The sequence below is a fragment of the Malaya genurostris genome, chromosome 1 (assembly GCF_030247185.1).
Source record: "Malaya genurostris strain Urasoe2022 chromosome 1, Malgen_1.1, whole genome shotgun sequence".
NCBI classification, from domain to species: Eukaryota; Metazoa; Arthropoda; class Insecta; order Diptera; family Culicidae; genus Malaya; species Malaya genurostris.
The window spans coordinates 120,349,994-120,375,299 of record NC_080570.1 but is presented as its reverse complement, the minus strand read 5'-3'; the positions used below and the strand labels follow the sequence as shown (position 1 = coordinate 120,375,299).

The window sequence follows — 25,306 nt, the reverse complement described above, 5'->3', positions numbered from 1 at the left end:
TTTTAACGGCATAACTTGCTCTTCAGAGATGATCATTAGTACATTCTCAGGGGAGAGAGTGTGTAACAAGCGTTCTTAATTTGAGGAGGCCATGTCGAAATTTATCTTATTTAAAGAGAATTGATACTTTTTAAAACCATACATACATTTTGAAAAACTCAAATATGGTTTTAAGGATATTTGTGGGGGGTGGATATAATGAGTGCCTCTAAAAAGGGTAGTTTAATGTGAATTTTATAGAATTTTCCATAAAACGATACTTGCTGAGTACAGATATTATTTGCGCTTCAGATGATCCTAAGAGCATTTTTAAGAAGAGAATGGGAACGGGTGGATAAAGTAAGGGTCTCATCCAAGGGAGGAGCAAAGTTCAAATAGTTAATATAATCGAACGTAGCTCCAAAACAACTCAAACTCACCACACCTAACTAGGTTGGATATTTTAAGGTCGGAGAGTGGGGGAGGGGGTGGGGGGGGGGAGCAAAGTTCCATAGCAACTCAGTAAATTATCGCCAAATTTGGCACAGGTAATTTTTACTTTTCAGAGGTGGTCACGACAAGCTTAAATATTCATGACAAAGGTTTATTATAACATTTTCTTATTCGTCGTCAAACAAGATAGGTGGCGGATTCAGACTAGGAGAAGGGGATCTTGAAAATCAAATTTCATCTTGAATTTTTATAAAATAAGAGAGGGGCAAGAATGTCAAGATTGTGCTAGAAAGTATTGCTATAGTTAATTTGAATTAAGTAGTACTACTATTGTTAATTTTAATGAATTATTCGATACTTTTTGAAGAGCACAGATACTTCGTACCCTACTAAGAGGTGGTCATAAGGGTTATCATGGAGGAGAGCTGTAGTAAGTTCACTAATAAAAGGGGAGTTCAATATAAAATTTATTCTAGGAGAAACGATGCATCTTGAGAAATACAGATACTACTTTTATGTCAATGTAGATTAAAAGGTTATTTTAAGGGAGAGGGAGTGCAGCAAGTGCCCCAAACATGGGAAGTGTAAGGTAAAATTGATTGAATAGCAACATAAAACTGCTCAGAGTATTACACTAAGTAGGACAACTTCGGGAATTTTGTTCGGCCTTTTCTTCCCGAAACATTTCCGAGCAACGCCGGGTCATTCCGCTAGTAATATATCTATGTACCCCTAGGAGGAATAAAACAGATGATTGAAATGTTTCATCAATTCCAACCAAATACCTTTGTTAATTTATATAATTGATATTAATAAAATAATTCCGATGATTTTGTAGTTTTAGGAATATTTTTTAATCTAATGACAGCATGTAATAAATCGATTTTTCCCTCATATTTGTATGGTTTGTCATACATATTGAGAATGTATTGAATTCGTGACACGTGGGGGGTCTTTGCTTCTGTGACAATTTGTGACAAAGGGGGGATGGGGAGTCAAAAATCGTCAAAAAAGCGTCGCGTGGACAGCCCCCGAATAAAATTGCGGCATCCGAGGTGGTGATCCTACTGTTTCTTCACTAATTCTATCACTTTTCTATAGAGAAAGGCAAAAATGAGTTTCGTTGATACACGAATTGACTGGTATGCTAAATTAATCACAGAATATGCCTGTGTTTAGATGCTGACTCGTAATTCAATCGTTGTTGTTGTTGTCGCCTAACCGAATCAATAATCGAAAGCTCTTTAGTCTAACGAAAATAAAATCAAGGTCACGAATGCTTCCTAGCATAAACATAGGAATAAAGCGATTACGGTGAAAATAGAGCGTAAAGCGAAAATAAATAGCACTTAGCGAGCCGCGGGATGTGTGAGCTGCAGTCCCTGAACCTCCGCGCGGAAACCATCATAAATTGAGCGGTCACGTAATTCGATCACCGCGGCAGGTTTTTCGATATTGTCACACATCCGATCCGATGGCTATTGCGCCGAATGGCGGCCCCGCAGACGTGTTAATAATAGACAGAAAAAAAATCAATTCGAAGAAGGGACAGGGACAGGAGGAGCAGGTAATAAAATTATCACTCAGCATCGAGCCGTTCGGACGAGATTCGTTTCGGGGAAACAAAATAATAAACACAAACGCTCTTCGGTGTCCCTGCCGAAGGCTGATTTTGCCGGTTGGTTTCTTACACATCGCTAGCATTCTTTGCCAGCTTGATAGAGATTTACTGCCGAGAGAACGAGTTGAAGGTAGTACAAAATACCCGCCACCAATCAGTGACATAACGACCGATGTAACATGCCGGCCGCGACTGATAAGCAGCCGCCAGCGAACTAGTGCTTGTTGACAGCCCACTGAACGACGGGCGACTGACTTGGTCTAGTTTTTTTTATATTGTCGCTTGATTTCCGGACACCGGAGTCGACTCGCTCCACAGTCATATGATAGCGAAACGTACTTCCGATAGTATTATGGTGATAAGATCGCACTTTCTTATCTGGTTTTTGTTTCATTCTTTCCGCGTCATTTCAGTCAACATCCAACCATCGGCGGTCGACTTCGTTCGCGACTATGCCCCCGGTGATGACCGATAGCCAGCAGGGTTCGATTGAAGATATTCAGATTTCACTGGCGCCGTACATCCAGAGCTACCTGACGCAAACCAACCGGAGGCACTCGTGCTGCAGCGTGATGCTCCCGGTGACCTTCGAGCGGGCTGCCCCGCGGTCCTACTTTGATCCACGATTCGACTCACCGGTGCTGGAGGGACAGTTTCAGGCCAGTGTCTTCCCGCAGCTACGGCTTAAGTTCAGGTGAGTGGGCTTTCGGAGATTTAACCATTTAACAAAACCATTTACGCATTTTTTTTTCCACCATAGATTTGCCCTGTGCTATATCCTGCTCTGTTCGTTGGTGTGGCTTCTGTACTTTCTGTTCGACGGTGGACCCACCCACTACACACTGCTGACGGTTTCCATCGGTTTAATACTCGTGTTTGGCCTAGTCGGCATGTGGCTGACGCACACGGATATTTACCGGGCCTACACCAATGCCATTTCGTCGTGCTGTGCTGTCTTGCTGTGTCTGTTTTCGCTTACGTTGTTGCTGTTCAGTGGGCAAGCGCTTAGCCCACTCGGTCACTTTTCCATCTGCATCGAAATTGTGATGCTGATCTACACCATAATTCCGCTGCCACTGTGGATATGCTGCAGCGTTACGGCGGTCTATTCGGTGTGCTTCGAGGTGTTATCCTACTTCCATCAGGCCCACTATGACCCGCAGCCAAGCAACGAATTGGAACAGGACATGGTCGACAGCAGAAACTTCGTGTACAAGATTGTCGCCATTCGGATACTGATTCAGTTGTGTGTGCATTTACTTGGCATACATATACTGATAATGACCGTCGTCCGAATGCGGGGGACGTTTATGAAGGTAGGCCAGAATCTGTTGGTTCGGCGGCAGCTGGAAATGGAGAAGCAACTGAAGGAGAAGATGATTCACTCGATGATGCCGCCGAAGGTGGCGGATTTGTTGTTGAAGGAAAGTGGGAGCGTTGTGAAAGGTATGAGCTTTGATGCTCCGTGCGCTCCTGCGAAGCGAACAACGGCACAGGATCTGAAGAGCCTGTTCCGGCCGTTTCACATGAACAGTATGGACAATGTGAGTATTTTGTTTGCGGATATTGTCGGTTTTACGAAGATGTCTTCGACCAAAACGGCCGAACAATTGGTGGAAATATTGAACGATCTGTTCGAACGGTTCGACGATCTGTGCACGATCAATGGGTGCGAGAAAATTTCCACTCTCGGAGATTGTTACTATTGTGTTTCCGGTTGCCCGGAACCGCGTCCGGATCATGCCATTTGCTGTGTGGAAATGGGACTCGGTATGATCCAGTCGATTCGGGTGTTTGATGCCCAACGTCACGAGGGCATTAAAATGCGGGTCGGAGTGCACACGGGAACGGTGCTGTGCGGGATCGTTGGAACCAAGCGGGTCAAGTTCGACGTGTGGAGCAACGACGTTACCTTGGCTAACAGGTAAGTGACCAGTTGTGATGCTAGTTAATGAAGTTGGAACTTAATTGCTGCTTTTTTAAATATTCGAATTCTACATCCTAGTAAGACGAGATGAGTAAGGCGAATGCCTTTCTCGGAACCTGCAAGCGTTCGATTGGTTTTAATTGAGCGGTTTTAACCGCACCTACTGTCTGAAAGTGTCCCGAGAGACCAATAGTCTTAAGCTTGAGCTAACGCGATGTCATATTTATTACATTTGTACCATAATTGGATTTTTGCAATTAGTTGAAGTTGAACACTTTAACTTTTTCTCCGTTGTTTTTCAAAAGAAGTTGAACACTATAAACGTCTTAAAGTATTTTCATTATACTTTTATCCTCGTTCGAAAATGTTACTTTTCAACCTGAACTTTCTTCATTCGCGGCATAAAACGATCGCAGTAGGCGTGCTCATCGGACGCGAAAAAAATTCACAACCGTCAAAATTTTTCGAAAACTATCTTTTGTTCGCTTTCTTAGGAAATGTAATAAATGGAATTTTGATGATTGTAATTATATGGTGATTCTATGCTAAGTATGTTAAAAAAGAATTTTTATTTATTTTCCGTTTGAAGGCGCGTGGTTCGAATGTCCGTTTTAACTATTTATTGGAATATGAGTTAAAATTAAGTGGTGACTTTTCAGCCCTATTATAAATATGATTTGGTTATTACCATGAGGACATTATTTGCTTCCGCAATTCTGAGATTTTTGTGTAGGGAAAATTCTAAACCTACTTGTATTGTGTAATGGGGAAAAGGAACTTATATACTAACTTACTAACTAATACAGAGAGCGAATCGATTCAATTGAAGATTGCATCGATTTTTGTCGGAATTTGCTTATAATATTATGTGACATTACATCTAATGGTTCTATATTTGTGAGTCTGTGTAACTCATTTGTACTAAACCAGGGAGGACGCTTCAAAATCATTTTCAGAATTTTATTCTGAATCCTTTGAAGCGTTTTCTTCCTGGTGGAACAACAACTTGACCAAATTGATACTGCATAAAGCATGGCTGGCCTGAAAATTTGTTTATAAATTAACAACTTGTTTTTTAGACAGAGCTTATAATTTCTGTTTATAAGAGGATATAAACATTTAATATATTCATTACACTTTGCCTGGATTCCTTCAATGTGATCCTTGAAAGTTAGTTTTTTGTCATACGTTAAACCTAAGTATTTAGCTTGATCAGACCATGTCAATTCCAAGCCATTCAATTTGAGAATGTGATTATTGTTTGGTTTAAGAAAAGAAGCTCTTGGCTTATGAGGAAAGATAATTAATTGCGTTTTTGCTGCATTTGGTTTAATTTTCCATTTTGACAGATAATCACTGAAAATATTTAAACTTCTTTGTAGGCGACTGCAGATCACTCTTAGATTTCAACCCGTGGCTAACAGACTTGTGTCGTCACAGAATAGCGATTTCTGACAACCACCGGGTAGATTTGGAAGATCAGAAGTGAAAATAAATCACTTAATAGTAAATAGGAAACTGGAAATCAGACATTTTTGCTATTAAACCTTTGTGCCAAACACTGTCGAATGCTTTTTCTATGTCTAGAAGAGTAACTCCAGTGGATAACCTAGAAGATTTATTTGCTTTTATCATGTTCGTTAGTCTGACAAGTTGATGAGTAGTTGAATGTTCATGACGAAATCCAAACTGCTCTGGTAAAAAATTGAATTCTCATTTATATGAGACATCATTCTCAACAAGATAATTTTTTCAAAAAGTTTACTGATAGAAGAAAGTAAGCTAATTGGTCGATAACTTGATGTTTCTACTGGGTTTTTATCAGGTTTGAGGATAGGAATTACTTTAGCGTTTTTCCATCTTTTTGGGAAATAAGCTAATGAAAAACACTTGTTGAAAATTTTAACCAGGAGTCTCAAGGCAACATCGGGAAGATTTTTAATAAGAATATTAAAAATTCCATCCTTGCCAGGAGCCTTCATGTTTTTAATAATCCTAATAATTCCTAATAATTGACTTAATTTCATCAAAATTCGTCTCAATAATGTCATCTTGTGATAACACTTGGATTGAAATATGATCATATTTCAGTGAGACTTCATTTTCAATAGGACTCACAACGTTCAAATACAAATTGTGTACACTAGGGTGGGACAAAATATTGATTTCAGCTCCACTAAACTTTTCGTGTTCCTTTTGGGTCCCATAAGCACCATGCAAAATTTTAGCTTGATAGGAGAAACTATATTTTCGCGCCCGCGGTTCAAAGTTTGTATGGGATTTAGTATGGGAAAACTAACTTTTAACAAAAAAATCATCTGGAGGTCACCCTATATACTCAAAAAATCAGCGGGCATGTAATTTTTATAGGAAATTTAATGAGGAAGAAAACCTTCGAAGACTGTAACATAATCCGACATCTGTAAAAAATGTTATTAAAGAAAAACCGACACAAGGTCCGAACGATGGATCAACCAACTAGCAGCAGTGGTGCTAGATACATTAAGGAATGAGCCATCGTTCGGACCTTGTGTCGGTTTTTCTTTAATAACATTTTTTACAGATGTCGGATTATGTTACAGTCTTCGAAGGTTTTCTTCCTCATTAAATTTCCTATAAAAATTACATGCCCGCTGATTTTTTGAGTATATAGGGTGACCTCCAGATGATTTTTTTGTTAAAAGTTAGTTTTCCCATACTAAATCCCATACAAACTTTGAACCGCGGGCGCGAAAATATAGTTTCTCCTATCAAGCTAAAATTTTGCGTGGTGCTTATGGGATCCAAAAGGAACACGAAAAGTTTGGTGGAGCGAGAAAATAATTTTTCCCATACAACCTTGTCCCACCCTAGTGTACACTCTCGAACTGCTGAGCAAGTTTTTGAGCTTTTTCGCCATTTGTAAGAAGTATTTGATTTCCTTCCTTGAGAGCAGGAATTGGTTTCTGAGGTTTCTTAAGAACCTTAGAAAGTTTCCAGAAAGGTTTAGAATATGGTTTAATTTGTTCAACTTCATTAGCGAAATTTTCATTTCGCAAAAGAGTAAATCTATGTTTAATTTCTTTTTGTAAATCCTTAACTATGTTTTTCATAGCAGGATCACGAGAACGTTGATATTGTCGTCGACGAACATTCTTCAACCGAATGAGCAGTTGAAGATTGTCATCGATGATAGGAGAATTTAATTTAGTTTGAGCTTTGGGAACTGAAAGATTTCTAGCTTCGATAATATAATGATTCAAATTATCAATTGCTGTGTCCGATGTCCGCCGAATTTTCTAAAATAGTTTCATGATCCACATGATTTTCAATGTGAGATCTGTAATCCAACCAATTAGCTCTATGATAGTTGAATATAGTAGTAATTGGATTAATTAAAGCTTCGTTGGCAAGTCTGAATGTTACAGGAAGATGATCTGAGTCAAAGTCAGCATGTGTAATCGGTTCACTACAAATGTGACTTTGATCTGTTAGAACCAGATCAATTGTAGACGGGTTTTTCACGGAAGAGAAACAAGTAGGATTACTGGGATGAAGAACTGTGAAGTAACCAGCTGATAGTTGATTATGAAGTATTTTACCATTACTGTTATTTTGCCTACAATTCCACTGGACATGCTTAGCATTTAAGTCCCCTATTACGAAAAATTTCGATCGATATCTTGTAAGTTTTTGCAAATCGCCTTTAAAGAAATTTAATTGTTCGCCGGTGCATTGGAATGGCAAATATGCTCCAGCGATGAAATAAATTCCATGAATGGTTTCAACTTCGATTCCCAAGCTTTCAATAACTTTAGTATTGAAAAAAGGTAAAATTCGATGTTTATTTTCCCTTGGACAAAAATGTCAACTCCACCACCCATTCCAGTAAACCTGTCAAATCGATGAACCACACGATGTGGATTGCTTTTCAATTTGACATTTGGATTAAGAAAAGTTTCTGTCACAATGGCAATATGAATTTTGTGCACTTTGAGAAAATTATAAAATTCATCTTCACTCGATTTCAAAGATCGAGCATTCCAATTTAAAATATTCAAATAATTATTTAACATCATTGTTAAATTTTAAATTCATTATAATATTATTTGCAAATTTCCATCCGATTTGAAATGCTTCAAAAAATGATGAAGTCGAATTCATTTGGATGATCATTTGAAAAAGTTGATCTTGTAGGTAGATCATTTTATTTTCAGTTATATCGCCTAAATCGACTTCATTTAAAAAAGCGAATGGCATTGAAGAAATATTTGTAGGTAGACTGCCATTAGAAGAAGATGATTTGCCGGTCTACCTATTAATAAATTGTTTTCGTTAGAAGATGAACTGCAAGGCGGTCCTGTGTTTTGATTATTTACATTAGAAGAGTTAAGTGGTAGATTTCTACCTGTTATACTTGCATAAGTGACATTAGAAGAAGATGATGACGAGGTTGATCTACCTGTCAATAAATTGTTTTCGTTAGATGACGAATTGGCAGGCGTACCTGTTTTTTGTTTTAAATTCGAAGAAATAAGTGCCTTAGAAGTATTAAGCGTGCCATTTGTAACGGTTTTTTGATTTTCAGGAATGTTCTGTAAATTTAAGGTCGTTGATTTGACTTGTTGTTTAAGCGAACGAGCGTTTAAAATTTTTCCCTGACAGGACATTTCAAATAATTGGATTTATGATTTCCATCGCAATTTGAACATGAAAATTTATCAGTGGTTTCATTCATTGGACAAACGTCTTTCGAATGCGATTTACCACAATTCAAGCACCGTATATCCATATGACAATTTTTGGTTCCATGGCCGAAGCCTTGGCAACGACGACATTGCGTTAAGTTTGCAATACGATTATGCCGTTTATAATGTTCCCAATGAATTTTAACGTGGGAAATGAAACGTACTTTTTCTAAAGTTTTCAAATTGTTTACATCACTTCGATTGAAGTGTATTAGGTAAAGTTCATGGGAAATTCCAGAGCGTGGTTTAGAAGTACCATTCGCTCTTTTTTACATAAGTATTACTTGGGAAGGGGCAAAACCAAGCAATTCTTTTAGTTCACTTTTAATTTCATCAATACTTTGATCATTTGATAAGCCTTTCAAGACAGCTTTGAAGGGTCTGTCTGATTTTATATCATATGAATAAAATTTATGAAGTTTCTCGGACAAATATCGAAGAAGACGTTCGTAATCTTCCAATCCATCAACCAAGACTCGACATTCTCCTCTTCGTCAGATTTGAAACGAAACTTTTACTTCCGGGAGAAAAGTAGAAAGCTCAGTACGGAATGCTTTGAAGTCGGAAATCATCACCGTCGCTGGTGGCATAGATTGTTGTTTCTTCCCAGAACGACAAGCGTCCATTTTGGGAATTTTCGAAGATTTTTCTTCTATGTCGCTACAATCGGATTCAGGAAGAATCTTGTAAATATTGTTAGACGGCATAGGATCAACGGAAGGGAAATCCGTCCATTGTCTTTTATTTTTACATTCAGATTCTATAAAATCGTGAATGTTATTAGAAAAATGTTGAATAACGGATTGAGATTTATTCCGTATTGAATTATTTTTAGCTTTAGGCTTGTTGCCTTTCCGGTTGGACGTAGGCATTTTTGAAATGAATGGAATTTTGAATAATAGTTCTTTGAATAGATAGCCTTGAAAAAGGCTGATTAATTTCTTAGTCACTCTAATATCACTCTTTGTATCACTTAGTCACTCTAATATCACTCTTTGTATCACTTAGTCACTCTTTGTATAGCCTTGAGAAAGGCTGACTAATTAGTCTTTAAAAAGACTGTTAGTGATTCAGGTAGCCTTGAAAAAGACTGAAGCCTTGAATCAATGAAACTCTAGGTAGCCAAGCGAACGACTGTTCAACACCGACTGATATTACGAAACCTATTTTTGCCTTTCTCATATGGCAAGGCTATGCAATCGCAATCGGGCCGAGTTTCATATACCATTCGGCTCAGTTCGTCGAGATCACAAAATGTGTTTGTGTGTGTGTGTGTTTGTGTGTGTGTCACTAAATTGTCTGAGATGGCTGAACCGCCCTCAAATTCTTTAACCGATATTCACAAACTAAAATGCAAATGAATGTCTTAAAATTCTTTAAAAAAAAGTCCCCGAAAACTTGATCCAAATCCGACTTCCGGTTCCAGTATTACAGCGCGTTATGTGAATAAAATTCAATTTTATGAGTATTTCTTCACAAGTGATGGCGAAACGAGGTGCAGTTTTTTTATAAAACCTACTGGTAAATTCATCTAGTTAGACGATCTTGTAACTAACAACTAGGTGGATATGTGAAACTACCTTGGGTCTACTACACCTCGGTTTCCGCTTTCGAAAGCACGGTTAATAGCGAAGAAAAACTCCAAAAACGGAACTCACTGCGATTTCTAAGAAACGGTCAACGGATTTTTCCAAATCATGATTCAAATTGAAGCATTCATCGTCTTAAGAGATACTGTGCAATTTCATCCAGATCCGACTTCCGCTTTCGATGTTATATGGCATAGAAAATGACGATGCAAAACCGCTACGTGCTTATACGGAAGAAAAAACTAGAGGGTTGTATTCAAGACACGACCGAGCACAATAACAATAAAAATGGAACGTTTCTAGGGTCTTCATAATAAATACAAAAATTAAGATGATAATGATGATGATACACTAAACTAAAAACTTATTCAATTGACTAATTACAAACTTGCTCTAGTTTAAGCGCTTAGATTGTTAGCGAATGATAAAATTGACAATTAGATTCTTTCTTGATAATTGATTATATTCAATTTTGATCCCTTTGCACAAATTTTTACATTGTTAAGTTTTTGAATAACGTCCTTTAACTAGAAGTCAATTATGATGAATTCAAAGTTACTTGAAAGCTCAATTTTAGATACAAACAACCTAAAGATTTAAAACTGAACAAATGAAACCATTTTATTTTACGATAAAAATTTTCGAGAAACGTGCAAACTTATTAATTTTATAAACAGTTAATCGATCCAAGAGAAGATTTTATTTATTTTAACGAAGAAGATTTTATTTAGTTCAACGAAAAATATTGTACCAGTAAACTCAGTAATAGTGTAATTTTATCAATCCTTCTTCAAAATCGACGATAATCTTCGGAAAGTGTCGGTTAATAATATGGCAACAATACGAGGAAGAAAACATGTGAAACAGGCCGCATAAAATATTTAGTTACTTACATTGATTTTCGCTTCGGCATATTAGGAATATACGGAATGGATACGCAACAAAATTCCGAAATTTTGTTCATATTGTAACTTGATGTTATTAACACATGAATGAACATTGTCATAGTTACAACGCGTGTAGCCATCAGACGCTTATTGTTTTGAAGCAAATAATAATTGAACTGAAACTGGCCAAATTCATGTAAAATCACAGGTAAACTTATCTTGAGTTTATCTTTGATACTATACGATATTGCATCTAATTGTACTGTATATGTGAACCTGTGGAACTCATTTATACTACTAAACCGAGGAGGCCGCTTTTAGATAAGTTTCCGAATTTAATTTACAATTTGTTCACAACAATTTGTTCAGTCACATATAATGAAAAAGAAGTATCTATGATTATCATCATAACACAACTTTATACTGAAACCATTTTCGCGCCACCGTTTTGTTCGTATGGTAATGGAGATTTAAGTATACAAACCGATCCGTTGACAAATTAAAACATTTTTAAGCTTACAATATTGAAACTTTGGAATCATTTTAATGAGGAATATTCATCAACAAATCATCGAGGAACAAGCGCTGCAAATTAGATCCGAAAAATCTATCGCCGATAATTCTAAATTGGCCTGATAGTTACCAGAGAACCAAAATAAAATACTCAGTTCAAACCAATTTTTCAATGGTATGCAATTGAAATGTTCAAATGCCGTTATCTCATAAGTTTTGGTTAAATGTTTCCGAATCGATTGGTTGTTGAATTATATAAATCCATCAACAAATGACTGAGTTATAAGCGATCAAAATTATGACAAAAAAATCTTACGCGAAGTGTAAGACATTTTTAATGGCAAAATTGACCAAAAATTTGCTAAATACATGGGATATTTCAAAAGAATCGGTAATCACACTGATTCGGTTCTTCAATACTGGATGATATATAAGATACTCAAGCGAAAACGGTGTTGCACTGATAGCAGGAAATTTCACCAACACATAATGCAAAAGCGACAATCCAGCAAGTGAACGCATATACAATCCAGTCATCAGCTCACTGGACGAGCTACTTGTTTCATTCGCAGTCAAACATCAACTAGGCAAAGAAATATTGTGCAGCCTATATTTATAGATTTCTCTTCATACTACGCAGAACGATGCGGTGTTTTTTATGCATGACGCAAAGCCTCCTATGCCGAACAAGAAGTTGACGTCATTTTGTAAAGCAGGGATTGGTGGATGAAAACATAGGTCGATTCCAACCATTTTTTCAATAGTATGCTATTGAAATACTGAAACGAGTTTGAGAAGACTCAAACAGATGGTGACGACGTTTCTTTGTCGATTTCTTTACCTTCAGTCTCCGACACAGAGTTCCTGGATCCCTCCCTATGACCGCTTCCTGTTGCTGGTACTCCAGCACCGGCTCCAATGCCATCTCTTCATCCGTTGTTCATTTATTGTTGTTCTTGGATTAATCTTCTTCCTTCCGTTTATGACCAATTCTGGGGCCATAACCCGCTGCAAAGTAAAACATACAACTGGTTAAGTGGATTGACTAATCACTAAAGACTGTCCCAGAAAGTATGGACGCAACCAAAAACCGCTGCCATTTCGTAATGGTTTAGAATCTGTCAATTTTTATGGCTGCGTTCTGTTGTTGACACTCTTCTCTAACCACTTGTGCAGTTGTTCATTCGTTTTCATTATTTTGTTTCGAAATGCGTTGACTATCAGCAGAACAACGTCGAAAAATGGTGCACAGAACGCGGACTGTCACTGAAAAAGATAGCAAAAATGGAAGGAGTAAGTGAAAAAACCGTGCGAAATGCAATTAGGAAGTACGGTGAGGATAAACCGAAAACGGGTCGAAAAAAAGGTCCTGCTAACCCTCAGTTGGATAAACGTATACTGAAGGCGTTCGAGCAAAAGAAGGAGGTTTCAGTTCGGGATGTGGCCAAAAAAGTGGGCACTTCGAAGTCAAATGTTCTTCGTGCTAAAGAACGTTTGAATCTTCGAATCTATAAGAAGTAGAAACAACCAAAACGTAGTCCGAAACAAGAAGCATCGATCAGGCCGAGGGTTTGAAAGCTTTACAATACGATTCTTGCTGGAAATTTGAACTGCATAATCATGGACGACGAAACCTACGTGAAACTCGATTACAAATCCTTGCCGGGACCACATTATTATACGGTGCGAGAAGGGGAAGTGTTAAACCAGTCCGGGACATCGATTGAAGTCGAAAAATTTGGTAAGAAAGCTATGGTCTCGCAAGCTATTTGTAGCTGCGGTAAGATTTCTAAACCCTTCATCACCACTGCTTCAATGAACAGCAAAATATACGTCAAGGAATGTTTACAAAAAAGAACTTCTACCCATGATTCGAAGCCACAAGGATCCTGTTGTCTTCTGGTCAGATCTTGCTTCTTACCACTACTCGAAATCAACGGTAGAATGGTATACTACCAAAAATGTCACTTTCGTCCCAAAAGACATGAATCCACCAAATTGCCCACAACTTCGACCAATTGAGGAATTTTGGGCATTAACGAAGGCACATCTTAGGAAACATGTCTCGGCAGCCGAAACCTTTCAACAGTTCGAAAAAGATTGGAAAAAAGTGTCAAAACTTGTCGCCAAGAAGTCTGTACGGAATTTAATGAGGATCGTGCGCCTAGTCTACAATGTTTAGAATAATATTCTGTTGTAGTCTAATTTTATCAGTATATCGAATAAAATTTGAATATCTAACATTTGTGAATTATTTACTGCGAAATCAAAGTGAGTCCATTCTTTCTGCGACAGTCTTTAATGAATATTTATTTGAACCAACCTATGTTGCTAAGGCTACTTCGTTTACAACAAACATTCATTAAACTGAATCTGAAAATGACAGCTACTTTTGTGTAGAGATAGCGTTAATTGTAATGCTGTAATGGATTGTAATGAATTTCATCCAGGTCCAGCTTCTGATTCCGGAACTATAGGGTAGAGTTTAAAATTTCAAACCGTCATTCAGTGCGACGATGCAAAATAAAGAAAAATTAAATTCTCATTAACTTGACATAGCTGTTTACAAATTGAAAAGGTTATGTTAGTTTATGCCCAAAGAAAGTTTCTAGTTTTATTGATTGATTAGTAGATTACACTACTAGGTAGATTAAAATTGGGTTTAAATTTCCTTTCCCAGGATGGAATCTAGCGGACGACCAGATCAGGTGCATGTTTCGGAGGAGACATGCAGCTTTCTTGGCGATTCGTATCTCATCGAAGAAGGCGATGAAGTAGATGGTGAGCTAATCTGGTACGTAGTAGAATGACCTTCCGTTCTAATCGCTCTCGTTTCAGGTCACCGAACGTACTTCGTTCTTAGCAAGAAGCAAGATCTGGTTAGTTCAATTACGGAGGGCCTTTCGAGTATCGACCTTGCGGGGGAGACCGTCAACGCGTTGGTCTCTTCGGTCCTGGCAGTGGACAATTTCAAACGGCAACATGGTTGCGTCGGTGGATCGTTATCCCCGGCAACGGATTGCCTTTCGCAGAGTGCTACCAATTTGTCCTGCATTCAACCGGCCGTTCCACCGGCCTCTCCTGCTGGGCCTGTATCGACATCGCTTAATCCATCGCCGGTATCGAGTCCAAGACCCCGGTTGGCGTCACTTTCGAAGATGACTAAGTTCCTTAAGGGTAAGCATCACAACCAGCGGGACATAGAGAAACCCAAAATCATCGTCAGCACCAAATCGATGCCGAACGGGATCGATTCTGACGACGGAGAGGAGGATACGGGAGTTACGATAGTTAATGAGAAGGGATCAAAATTTAAGAGTTGGAAGGTAAGCAAACTATTGAAGAAGATTGAATCGTCAGGCGGTGGTCAGGTGACCTCACCTCTGGCTCCCGAGCTGGAAAACAAAGACTGTGATAGTAGTAGGAAAGGTGAAGAAAATGTGCCATGTGTATTAGAGCAAAGCGGTGGCTACCAGCAGTTGCCGATTGTGATCGTTACTCCAAGACCAAGCAGCATAATGCTAAACGTGTCGACCTGTTCGGTTACAGGCGGTGGAATGCGAACACGTGATCGGGAGGGTTCGAAGTCACTCAGTGCCGGAGGTGCCGGCGGAGGTATCGAAGATAGGCATTCGAGCCTAAGTCAGAACTCCGTTTTCGACGATATAATCGATGTGAAATCGTACATTTCGCAAAGTCGCAGCGATATATCTCCCTTCGATCGAACCGGTAGCTACCGGTCCCAGTGCGAGAAGGCGTCCCTAGTAGCGGATGGGCAATGCGGTAGACCTCGAAGTTCTACCATCGCGGCCAATAGTGTGGATTTGAATAGTCGCAACAGTTCGGTGTGTCACGGAGGCCGATTGCTTTGTGATGGAGCCAGCCTGTGTCCTTCGGCGACGTCCCGCAAAGATTCGGGTATTCGATCGAACAGCAGAAGATCCAGCATTCAACATCAAATCATGCTGATGAATCAAAGTGCGGCTCTGTCCGTGCACCGAGTGTCCGGTTATTTTACCAGTTCTCAGTCTAGTCTATCTGTGATGGTGGGAGCAGCGTCGGCGGCGGGTTCAGAACCGGCCGCAACACTGAAAACCAATGGAGATGTGCGGGATGTCCGGTGTGTTATCAAAGAACACCATCCGGATCCACTGGCAGCTTGTTTACAGCAGCTACGTAAACAATCTGACCTTCAACTGATTCGCTGCGTACGGGACAATGCCCGTAGCCAACGGAGTTATCTCGTGAAACCACCACTCCTACCCATCTCACTTCGTTTCAAATCTCGCCAGATGGAGCACGAGTTTCGTTCGAAGGCCCATCGTTTTGGCAGTGAGTCCGAACTGGAAGGTGGACCTCCGACACTTGCCACACCAAAATACAACACGTACATCGACATTTTCGTGTCTTTTCTCGTCTATCTAGCGACGTCAACGTCGCTGTTTCTTCTGTCGCCTTCGGTCTATCTGGAATCCTACAAGATCTGGGTGTGCATATTCGTTTGCTTCAGCACGGTACAGATATTCGCACTGTTCATCTGTTCCAAACAGGTCTGCCGGAGAACGCACCGACTGGTCCGGCCGTCACGAACCGTCAGCCGAAGTTGCTACGACACGATCCTGCGGTTGAACTGGTACCCGTGGCATATTTGCGGAGCTGCACTGATGTCACTGCCGGTCATTTCGATTCTGTCCAACTTTGCCATGATGGACGTCAGTAAGTTCCGTATTTTCGAGTTTCACTACGGTTTCCTAATGTTCATCTGCGTAATTCACTTCTGCAACTTCACACAGTTGAACTGTTGGATGCGGAACTGTCTGGCACTGGTTAGTTCGGTGACATTCGTTGGAATTGCCATCGGGCACATGTGGGAGATCAAAAATGCGGTGGGCGATGGCATCAGTAATGGAAACGGAACGCTGGTGGGTTCCAATCATCTGCTTCAGACACAGTTCGATTGGTTCAACGACTATCGGGTGGAGATTTATATGGACCTGTTTCTGCTGTTGGTGTTGGTATGGTTTTTGAACCGGGAGTTCGAAATCAGCTACCGGTTGAGTTTCTACGGAAGTGCGGTGGCAAACCAGGATAAAATTCGTGTTCAAAATATGAAAAACCAAGCGGACATGCTGCTGCACAATATCATTCCGAAGCACGTGGCGGAACAGCTGAAGAATACGGCAAAGTATTCGGAAAACCACAAAAGTATAGGAATAATTTTTGCGAGTATCGTGAACTTCAACGAGATGTACGACGAGTCGTACCTCGGTGGGAAGGAGTATCTGCGCGTACTTAACGAGCTGATCGGAGATTTTGACGAACTGCTCGCCCGACCGGAGTTTCTCTGTGTGGAAAAGATCAAAACCATTGGTAGTACGTTTATGGCGGCCTCCGGATTGGATCCGAGCTGTCGGGAAGATAACAACGAACATCTGCACACGCTGATGGATTTTGCCATCGCCATGCAGCAGGTTGTGGACTCGTTCAACCGAGATCTGCTGGAGTTCAATCTGATCATGCGAGTGGGGTATAATTTCGGTGATGTTACCGCGGGTGTGATCGGTACCAGCAAACTGTACTACGATATCTGGGGAGATGCCGTGAATGTAGCCTCCCGAATGGATTCCACCGGTGTTCCCGGACGGATACAGGTTGGCAGTGCGTGTGTTCCGGTACTGTCCGAACGGTACGATTTCGAGCCCCGTGGGAAAGTTTACGTCAAGGGGAAAGATCACATGGAGGTGTATCTGCTGGTAGGACCGAAACCAGATCTGCTGGGACCACCAGAGCTAGATTTAGATACGATGTAGATGAAGAACGGATGGGTGCTGTTGTTGCTAGAGCTAGGTCACGGTTTCGACCGAAACACACTCCGAGAGAAGTCGGTGTTTTAGAGTTAGGTAAGTTGGTTGGTTGGTTGGTTGGTTGGCTGGTGTGATTTTGATTAATCGGAAACGAATCGGATCGGTTGATAGTTTTATAGTTTTATTATTTTTTTTGTAAATTTGATTAGAGGTAGTGTAAAAATGGGCGTGAATTCAATTTAGTTTAGAGTTTTTATTTCTTAGGATGACGCGCGGCTACAGCATGTGATTATGTTTATGAAAAATAAACAAATATTGAATTGTTTTGACAAAGTGGAATGGGAGATTCAATCTTTGACGAGAATAGTGAAGATCCAATGTTATCAATATTTAGAGCTTTAAATTTCCGTTTAATTTGGAAACTTATTTTGGCACTAGTCTCCATATTTGTCTCTGACGAATAATTTTGCACGAAAATTGTCTAAAATTTCAATTCGAACAAAGTTTCCACAAGCTCTCAACTCAATTCGGTTCCCAAGATGGGCAACCTTTTTGCTTTCTGAGTTTTGTTTTGGTCAGTGGTGTCTCGTGACAAAATTTACGGGTAGTACACTGCTATCAGTCTGTAGTAGGTATTTTTATCGTGAATACGACTTACTTTACTATGGGGCGCCTTTTCAAAATTTACCCTCTGAGAGAGTGATAAGTTTTTGATCGTGAATATCTCTAGTTGTATCTAACGAATCAACATAATTTTTGCTACATGCCATCGGAAATATGATCACAATTTTATGATGAAATTTTCAGTTGTGTGACATAATCTCAAATAATTAAAAATTAAATTTAATGCTTAATATCGTAGTGAGTTCCACAATTTGGTCCTTCTGAAAGGCAGGAATGAATCCCGTACAGCATCCTGATAGTTTCTTTCAATGAAATGCAAATCTGAAATGAAATAATCGACATTAAAATTCTGTATGCGGCTATTTTTTATAGCCGTTAGAACCGGCTATTAGTGAAAAAGCTACAAATGAAATCAAGTAAAAACAAACCTCTTAACAAAATTGGATCAGTTTGGATTCTATCGCCACTGCGAGCAGATGTATTGTGTTTCGTTTGCAAAGCTAGGTTCGCTTCCGACAAGAGCGACTGCGTCACAGCTGCTAGTCGTTTGCATTGGTGAAAAAACAACAAAAAGATGACAACGGTGGGTAGCATCACACAAAATCAGCCGTTCTAATGGCTCTAAAAGATTTCTAAAGAACTATTAGGATTTCTTGCTCGCAAGTCGAAGGTGAATATCCTTAGTTTAGTGCAAATCTAGAACAGTTTGATTAGATTTTTGCACTTTTCGCTGTGTGAAATTCACAGTAATCGAGATCAAGTGAAGCCTTTTTGTTTTTGCGAAAAATGTCAAAAAGGGGAATGCTTGCTTAATTCATACAAATGATCAACTAATTGATATTCGGAAGTATTAGGGAACGTGTCAGTTGTTTTCGTATTCACGACATCCAGTTATGTCTCTGACATTACCCACCCGCCTGTTTTATTTTTTATTTCTAATTCAAAGCATACGATTAACAATAAATGCTGAAGAGAAAAATACATACCTAACAGCTATAGTCCTGGGGTGTCCTTTGCTGTATCAAGCATATGTTTCTACATAACTCGGTCCAGGGCTGCTCGTCGTTAGCCACTCAAGGCACGGATGCTTCGCTGCACTCCTCTTTTTTGTACCAGTCGGATTAGATTCAAGAACGATTTTCACTGGCATCTAATTACATGCCCAGCCCATCGTAGTCGTCCAATTTTATTTGTCTTTACGATGGGTGGTTCTCCTAGCTGCTGTTGCAATTCGTGGTTCATACGCCGTCTCTACGATACGTTTTCAATTTGCATCTTGCCATAGATGGTCCGCAGGACATTTCTTTCGAAAACACTTAGGGCGCGTTGGTCTTCCGCCAACATAGTCTAGGGGTCTCGTGGCTATAGAAAACAACCGGTCTAATAAGCGTTTTGTAGATGGTCAATTTCGTGCGGTGGCGTTCTTTTCTCGATCGGAGGGTTTTTCTGAGTCCAAAGTATGCACGTCTATGAATTTCTCTGCTGGTGTCATTGTCGGCGGTCACCAGTGAGCCCAAATACACAAACTCGTCAACCACCTCGATATCGTCACCGTCTATCAATATTCGTGGTGGGAGGCGTAGTGTTTCTTCTCTAGAGCCTCTTCCTCTCATGTATTTGGTTTTCGACGCATTTATGGCCAGTCCGATACGCCTAGCTTCAGCTTTCAGTCCGATGTAGGTTTCCAAAAAGTTGTACGGACTTTCGGAAGATCAATGAATAGGTGATGCGTGGGTACGTTGTGTTCACGACACTTCTGGAGTACTTGTCTTATCGCGAATATGTGATCCAGAGCGGCGCGGAATCCAGTAAATCCCGCTTGGTACGGCCCTACGAATTCCTTAGCTATTGGTGATAGACGACGGCAAAGGATTTGGGAGAGTACCTTGTAGGCGGCGTTCAACAATGTGATTGCGCGGTAAGTCTAGCTTATCGCCCTTTTTATAGACGGGACATACCACTCCATCCATCCATTCCTGCGATAGAATCTCCTCCTCCCAAATCCTAGAAATCATCCAGTGCAGCGCTCTAGCCAGATCCTCTCCTCCATGTTTGAGCAGCTCACCTGGTAACTGGTCATTGCCCGCGGCTTTGTTGTTCCTCAGCTTGCCGATCTCCTCACTTATCTCCGTCAGATCAGGTGCTGGGAATCTGTCGTCGGCTGATCGGAAAACCGTGTTCTGTCTGTTCCGCGCCTGTCTGTATCGTTCCTCTTTCGCTCTAGTGCGGTGTTGCAGCATCCTCGCCCTTGCTGCATTCTTCTCTTCGACCAACTGCTGACATTCGCCGTCAAACCAGTCATTTCCTCTATTCAATAACCTCGTACCTAGAACGGTTACAGCAGTGCTACTCATGATACTCATACTGATGATCCTCCAGCCGTCTTCAAGAGTCGCCGGGGCAAGCTGCTCTTCCGTTGGTAGCACTAGCTCCAGTTGTTGCGCGTATTCCTCTGCAGTACGAATGCTACGTAGCTGCTCGAGATTGAGTCCCGGCGTTCCTGTGTGACGAGTATTGTGCACCGTCGATAGTGGCCAGAATCAATATTGGCACTGCAGTAAATGCGGACATTGATGACGTCGGAGAAGAATCGCCCGTCGATGAGAACGTGGTCGATTTGATTTTCCGTATGTTGATCAGGTGATCTCCAGGTGGCTTTGTGGATATCTTTGCGGGGGAAGAAGGTGCTTCGAACTACCATTCCTCGAGAGGCTGCAAAGTTTACGCATCGTTGACCGTTGTCGTTTGTTACCGCATGCAGGCTCTCCAGCCCGATCACGGGCCTGTACATTGCCTCCCGGCCTACCTGAACATTCATGTCGCCGATGACGAGTTTTACATCCCGCCGTGGACAGCTGTCGTTCCAGGTGCGCGTAAAATGCTTCCTTCTCGTCATCGGGTCTCGTCTCATGTGGGCAGTGCACGTTGATGATGCTGTAATTGAAGAAACGGCCCTTGATCTTCAATACGCACATTCTATCACTGATTGGCTGCCACCCAATCACGCGCTGGCGCATCTTGCCCAACACTACACTACGTTCCTAGAACGCTGGCTGTGCCACAGCTCTGGTAGAAGGTGGCCGCTCGATGTCCACTTTTCCACACCTTCTGTCCCGTCCAACAAAGTTCCTGCAGTGCTACGACATCGAAGCCGCGGATTAGAAGCTCATCATGCAGCATTCGGTCGTATCCTGGGAAACCAAGCGATTTGCAGTTCCATGTGCCAAGCTTCCAATCGTAATCCTTATTTCGTCGCGTAGGTCTTTGCCGATAACTCCGAGTCGTACTAATATCCTGATTATTCGTAACAAGTGTTTTCCGGGCGGCTTGTTAGGCCTGCACGAACCTCCTGTCTCGCCGGAGGGCGAAAAATTTTCTTGTGGCGATTTTTATAATGGATGAAAATTAAGAACAACGTGCGTGCATCAAATTTTGTGTTGCAAATGGATTTAAGTGTTCCGAAACGTTGAAAATGTTAGAAAAGGCCTTTGGTGAATCGTGTCTAGGAAAAACACAGGCATACGAGTGGTAAAAATGCTTCAAAGGTGGTTGTACAAGCTTGGATCATGATGAGATCCCTGGCCGCCCAACAACATCTGCTCCTGAAGAAAACATTGAATTGGCGAAGCAAATCGTGTTGCAAAATCGTTCTGTACCGATTAGAGAGATTGCTGTGTTGTTGGGCATCTCTAATGGATCAGCCGAACACATTTTAACTGATGTTTTGGGTTTGAAATGCGTCGCTTCTCGGCTGGTGCCAAAAAAGCTGAATTTCATTCAAAAACAACGTCGTGTTGATGTGGCCAAAGAGATAATTTCCAACGCAGATAGTGACCAATATCTTCAACCTAGCACCGTATTCTCCAGATATGGCCCCGTGTGACTTTTTCCTCTTCCCCAGACTCAAATTGCCATTGCGGGGAACGCGTTTTGAGACCATAGAGACCATAAAAGAGAATTCGCTGCGTGAACTAAAGGCCATACCTTTGGCGGCCTATAAAACTTGTATGGAAAATTGGATCAAGCGTTGGCATGCATGTATTGCCGCAGGAGGAGAGTACTTTGAAGGCGATAACAAAGAAATTTATTAAAAATTGAAATTTTGCGTTTTTTAATAAAATTCCGGTACTCTTTTGCCTGCCAAATGAGACATTTCTATGTGACTTCTCGAAAGTTTCTTTTTGAAACGATCATCCAAATATTTTTTTGTTATTTTTCCGGTGTTCCGGATTTTCTGTTCTGGCGTTTTTTGGAAATCAGCTTGAACGAATGTTCCTTCATCCAGCGCACAGCATCTGCATTTGCTAAACATCTCCCTGTAGAGCATCCTAGCTCGAGTTACTTATGTTTTTTATGCATCTAATCCAGCATTTGTAACTAACTACAATGTTGGTTGATTTTCGTTTATAATCCAATGGACTTTATTTTCACTGGGCTACCAAAGATAGCCTCGCTGTGTCGCAATACCGAGCCGCCTCTATATGGATAGAATTTCTTTCTTTCTTGCCAAATACTTTCATCGCACCTAACACCCGTTGATTACTTCCCCTGAACTCGTTCGGAATCGAACGTAACTTTATCACCACGTCATAAGCAACCAGTCCGGTCAAAACGCTATCAGTGGTTTGTCACTGTGACATCTAGAGGCGCTGCTGCTATTAAAAGGCAATGCGTGAATGCTTCCTGTTTCTTCGCCTCTAGAAAACTTTAATATAAATGGAACGAGTTACGAAAAAAAAACACACAAACCAACTTTAACAGTAAGACAAAGATTTATGAATGTTTAACAACGCAACAGTTTATAATAATACTAGTAATAATTACAATAACAATACTGATGTTACAACAATAATACGCAAAAACAGAAAACTGTTAGAAACAAACAACAAATGTACTTTATGTGCCTTCTCTTCGAACACAACTACAACAACAACAAAAAATATTGATTCTTTCTCTCAAACGACAAAAAGTTACTTCAATAAGTAGGATCAACAATTTTTTGACTACTTTTGGCTACGATCACAATGCTCTTAACGTAGAATCATTCGCTGAACAGGACAACGATAAGATCGTCTTCTAGCTCATTCAGTACTCTTCAAATAGTAACGGTATTGCAGAAGAACAAAACAAAAACTGCACAATACTTTCAACTTGTGCCAATGGATATTCACAACTAGTACTACGAAGACTTCTCACAGAGAATAAAAAACGCATAACTCACTCACTCACACCGTGTAGAGCAAATCTCATCTTGCCATTAACACTTACTTAGGAGGTCTCTGCATGAACATAAAACAAGAACCACGTTCGGTGCGGTGAACGCGAACGTGGCGAAACAACTGTCAAAAAAAAAAACGAAAACAGATTTCAAATCATGTTAGCATTTCTATACTATTTTTTTCCCTCAGACTACAGAATAAGCAGTTCTCTTTTTTCGATGCATATAACTTCTCGTCGGTTTAATCACCCAGAAACAACAATAGAGCATATCATAAAAGTTAGAAAGAAACGAAAAAAAATTGCATCTATTTTATATGCGTTCGCAAACTGCAAACAACTACTAACAAAGCCTGTTTTATATGATCTTTGTATCCGGTATTCCCGCATTGATTCCCATCAATTTTTCTAAGACCGACTTAGTCACAATGAACAGAGAAAAAAATAATTAACTAACGATATTGAGATTAATATATACATCTTATAAAATCTATTGATATACACAAACTTAAGAGAATCAACTAGAAACAATTTATCGATCGCATATTGTTATCAGTGTACTTGTGTAAGTGTCTTTGCCTGCATACAGAAATACTAAGCAAATGTTGAAGGTATGAACCAAAGAAAATTTATCATCAAAAAACAGACACATTATTAAGATAGATATTTTTCTTTGAAATACACAATACAAAGTACGAGGTTTCCATGGGATTCTAGTGTAGCCCAACCAAAACAAAAAAAAACTGAAAACCTTAGTAGGCTGAAATATGAATAGACGTTGCAATGGCACCCGAGTGCATCACCAAATACTCTGTTTAGCACAGCTCGTACAAACACCCGTGCACGATTTTGCCGCGTGCGTATGTCGGTGCGTGCGTGTGTGTGTGTGAAGATTCTTTTTTATTATTCTCACAAATACATGCGTATACTTGCACATTCTCACGACGACACGCACTTGTGTGAAGATTGATTCATGATCGTGTAATTTTATTTCGTAAATGAATAGCGACAAAACAGAGGAATAGCAATCGAGTGGAATTGAATTCGCTCAAGATGTAACCGTACAGCCTTGTGCAAAAAAAAAACAAATAAAAATCAACTAGGAAAAATACACACACGTATAGAAGATTTCATTAATTTATAAATCTATTATTGTAATGTGAATAGCAAGAAAAGAACCAAACTTCTAGGAAATTAAGCGCTGTCAGATATTAAACAAAACTTTTTAAAAGATATAAACAAATCAAAGAGAAATGTGTCTATAGACGGTAGTCGGTCAAAATTCCTACTCATGAAATTTTGAAACACTACGATAAGATCTTTTAAAATTATACATCTACAGATAGAAAAAGAAAAATGATGATAAAAGATGATGAACGTGTTCTCTTATGTGAAAGAAATTCCCAATCGAATGATGACACTAATAAGCCAGTATTGCTACTGTGAAGATTGTTTAGTTGGCGAAAACACAAGCAAATGCCACTAGGATATTTGACATTGACAAGGACCTGTAGACCGCAGTCACTCCGTGGAGTGTTCAAAATGTACAGAGCAAGGGTGTGAAGATTACGAGAAAATCGAGATGTTAGAAACGACAAATTGTAAACATGCTGTCGTTGGGGAGTTTATAAAAAATGAGCTGGACATGTAGCATGAATGCCAGAAAAGGGAATATGTACAGTTAAGAACCTGGAAGAGGTCGATGAGTACCCGGGAATTCTACTACTACGTTTGATTCAATTACCGAACGTTCAGCTGTTGAAAGTTTGAAATTATCGAATTCTGCGAAAATTTCTAAGTGTGTAGATCACACCGTCCCGCTTGTGAGGAATTCTGGCAATCGTCAGAAGGCTGGCTGCATTCCGGCTGCTGTCAAAATTGTCCAGGCGAAATTGCGTCATTATTTCGGCGTACGTGTCTTGTTTATTTCCCTCCTCTTTCTTTTTTCTTTTTTTTTTATTCGAC

The 25,306-nt window shown here is 40.1% G+C and overlaps 2 protein-coding genes across 10 annotated transcripts in view; one reads left to right on the top strand and one right to left on the bottom strand.

Annotated features, from left to right (window-relative positions):
- LOC131425624 (adenylate cyclase type 9) overlaps window positions 1-24,714 on the top strand; it is a 54,233-nt gene extending 29,519 nt beyond the window's left edge. For 7 of the 9 annotated variants that reach the window (XM_058587657.1, XM_058587654.1, XM_058587652.1 and 4 more), the window contains 4 exons: window positions 2,467-2,747; window positions 2,814-3,977; window positions 14,377-14,477; window positions 14,535-24,714. In XM_058587657.1, coding sequence (XP_058443640.1) covers window positions 2,467-2,747; window positions 2,814-3,977; window positions 14,377-14,477; window positions 14,535-17,506 — 4,518 coding nt within the window. In that variant the 3' untranslated portion in view covers window positions 17,507-24,714. Of the gene's footprint in view, window positions 1-487; window positions 2,409-2,466; window positions 2,748-2,813; window positions 3,978-14,376; window positions 14,478-14,534 lie in introns of those variants that run through there. The other 2 variants (XM_058587659.1, XM_058587655.1) reach the window with 2 other exon arrangements.
- The window catches only part of LOC131425629 (uncharacterized), a 279,128-nt gene that overhangs the window by 98,123 nt on the left and 155,699 nt on the right, over window positions 1-25,306 (bottom strand). The window lies entirely within an intron of this gene.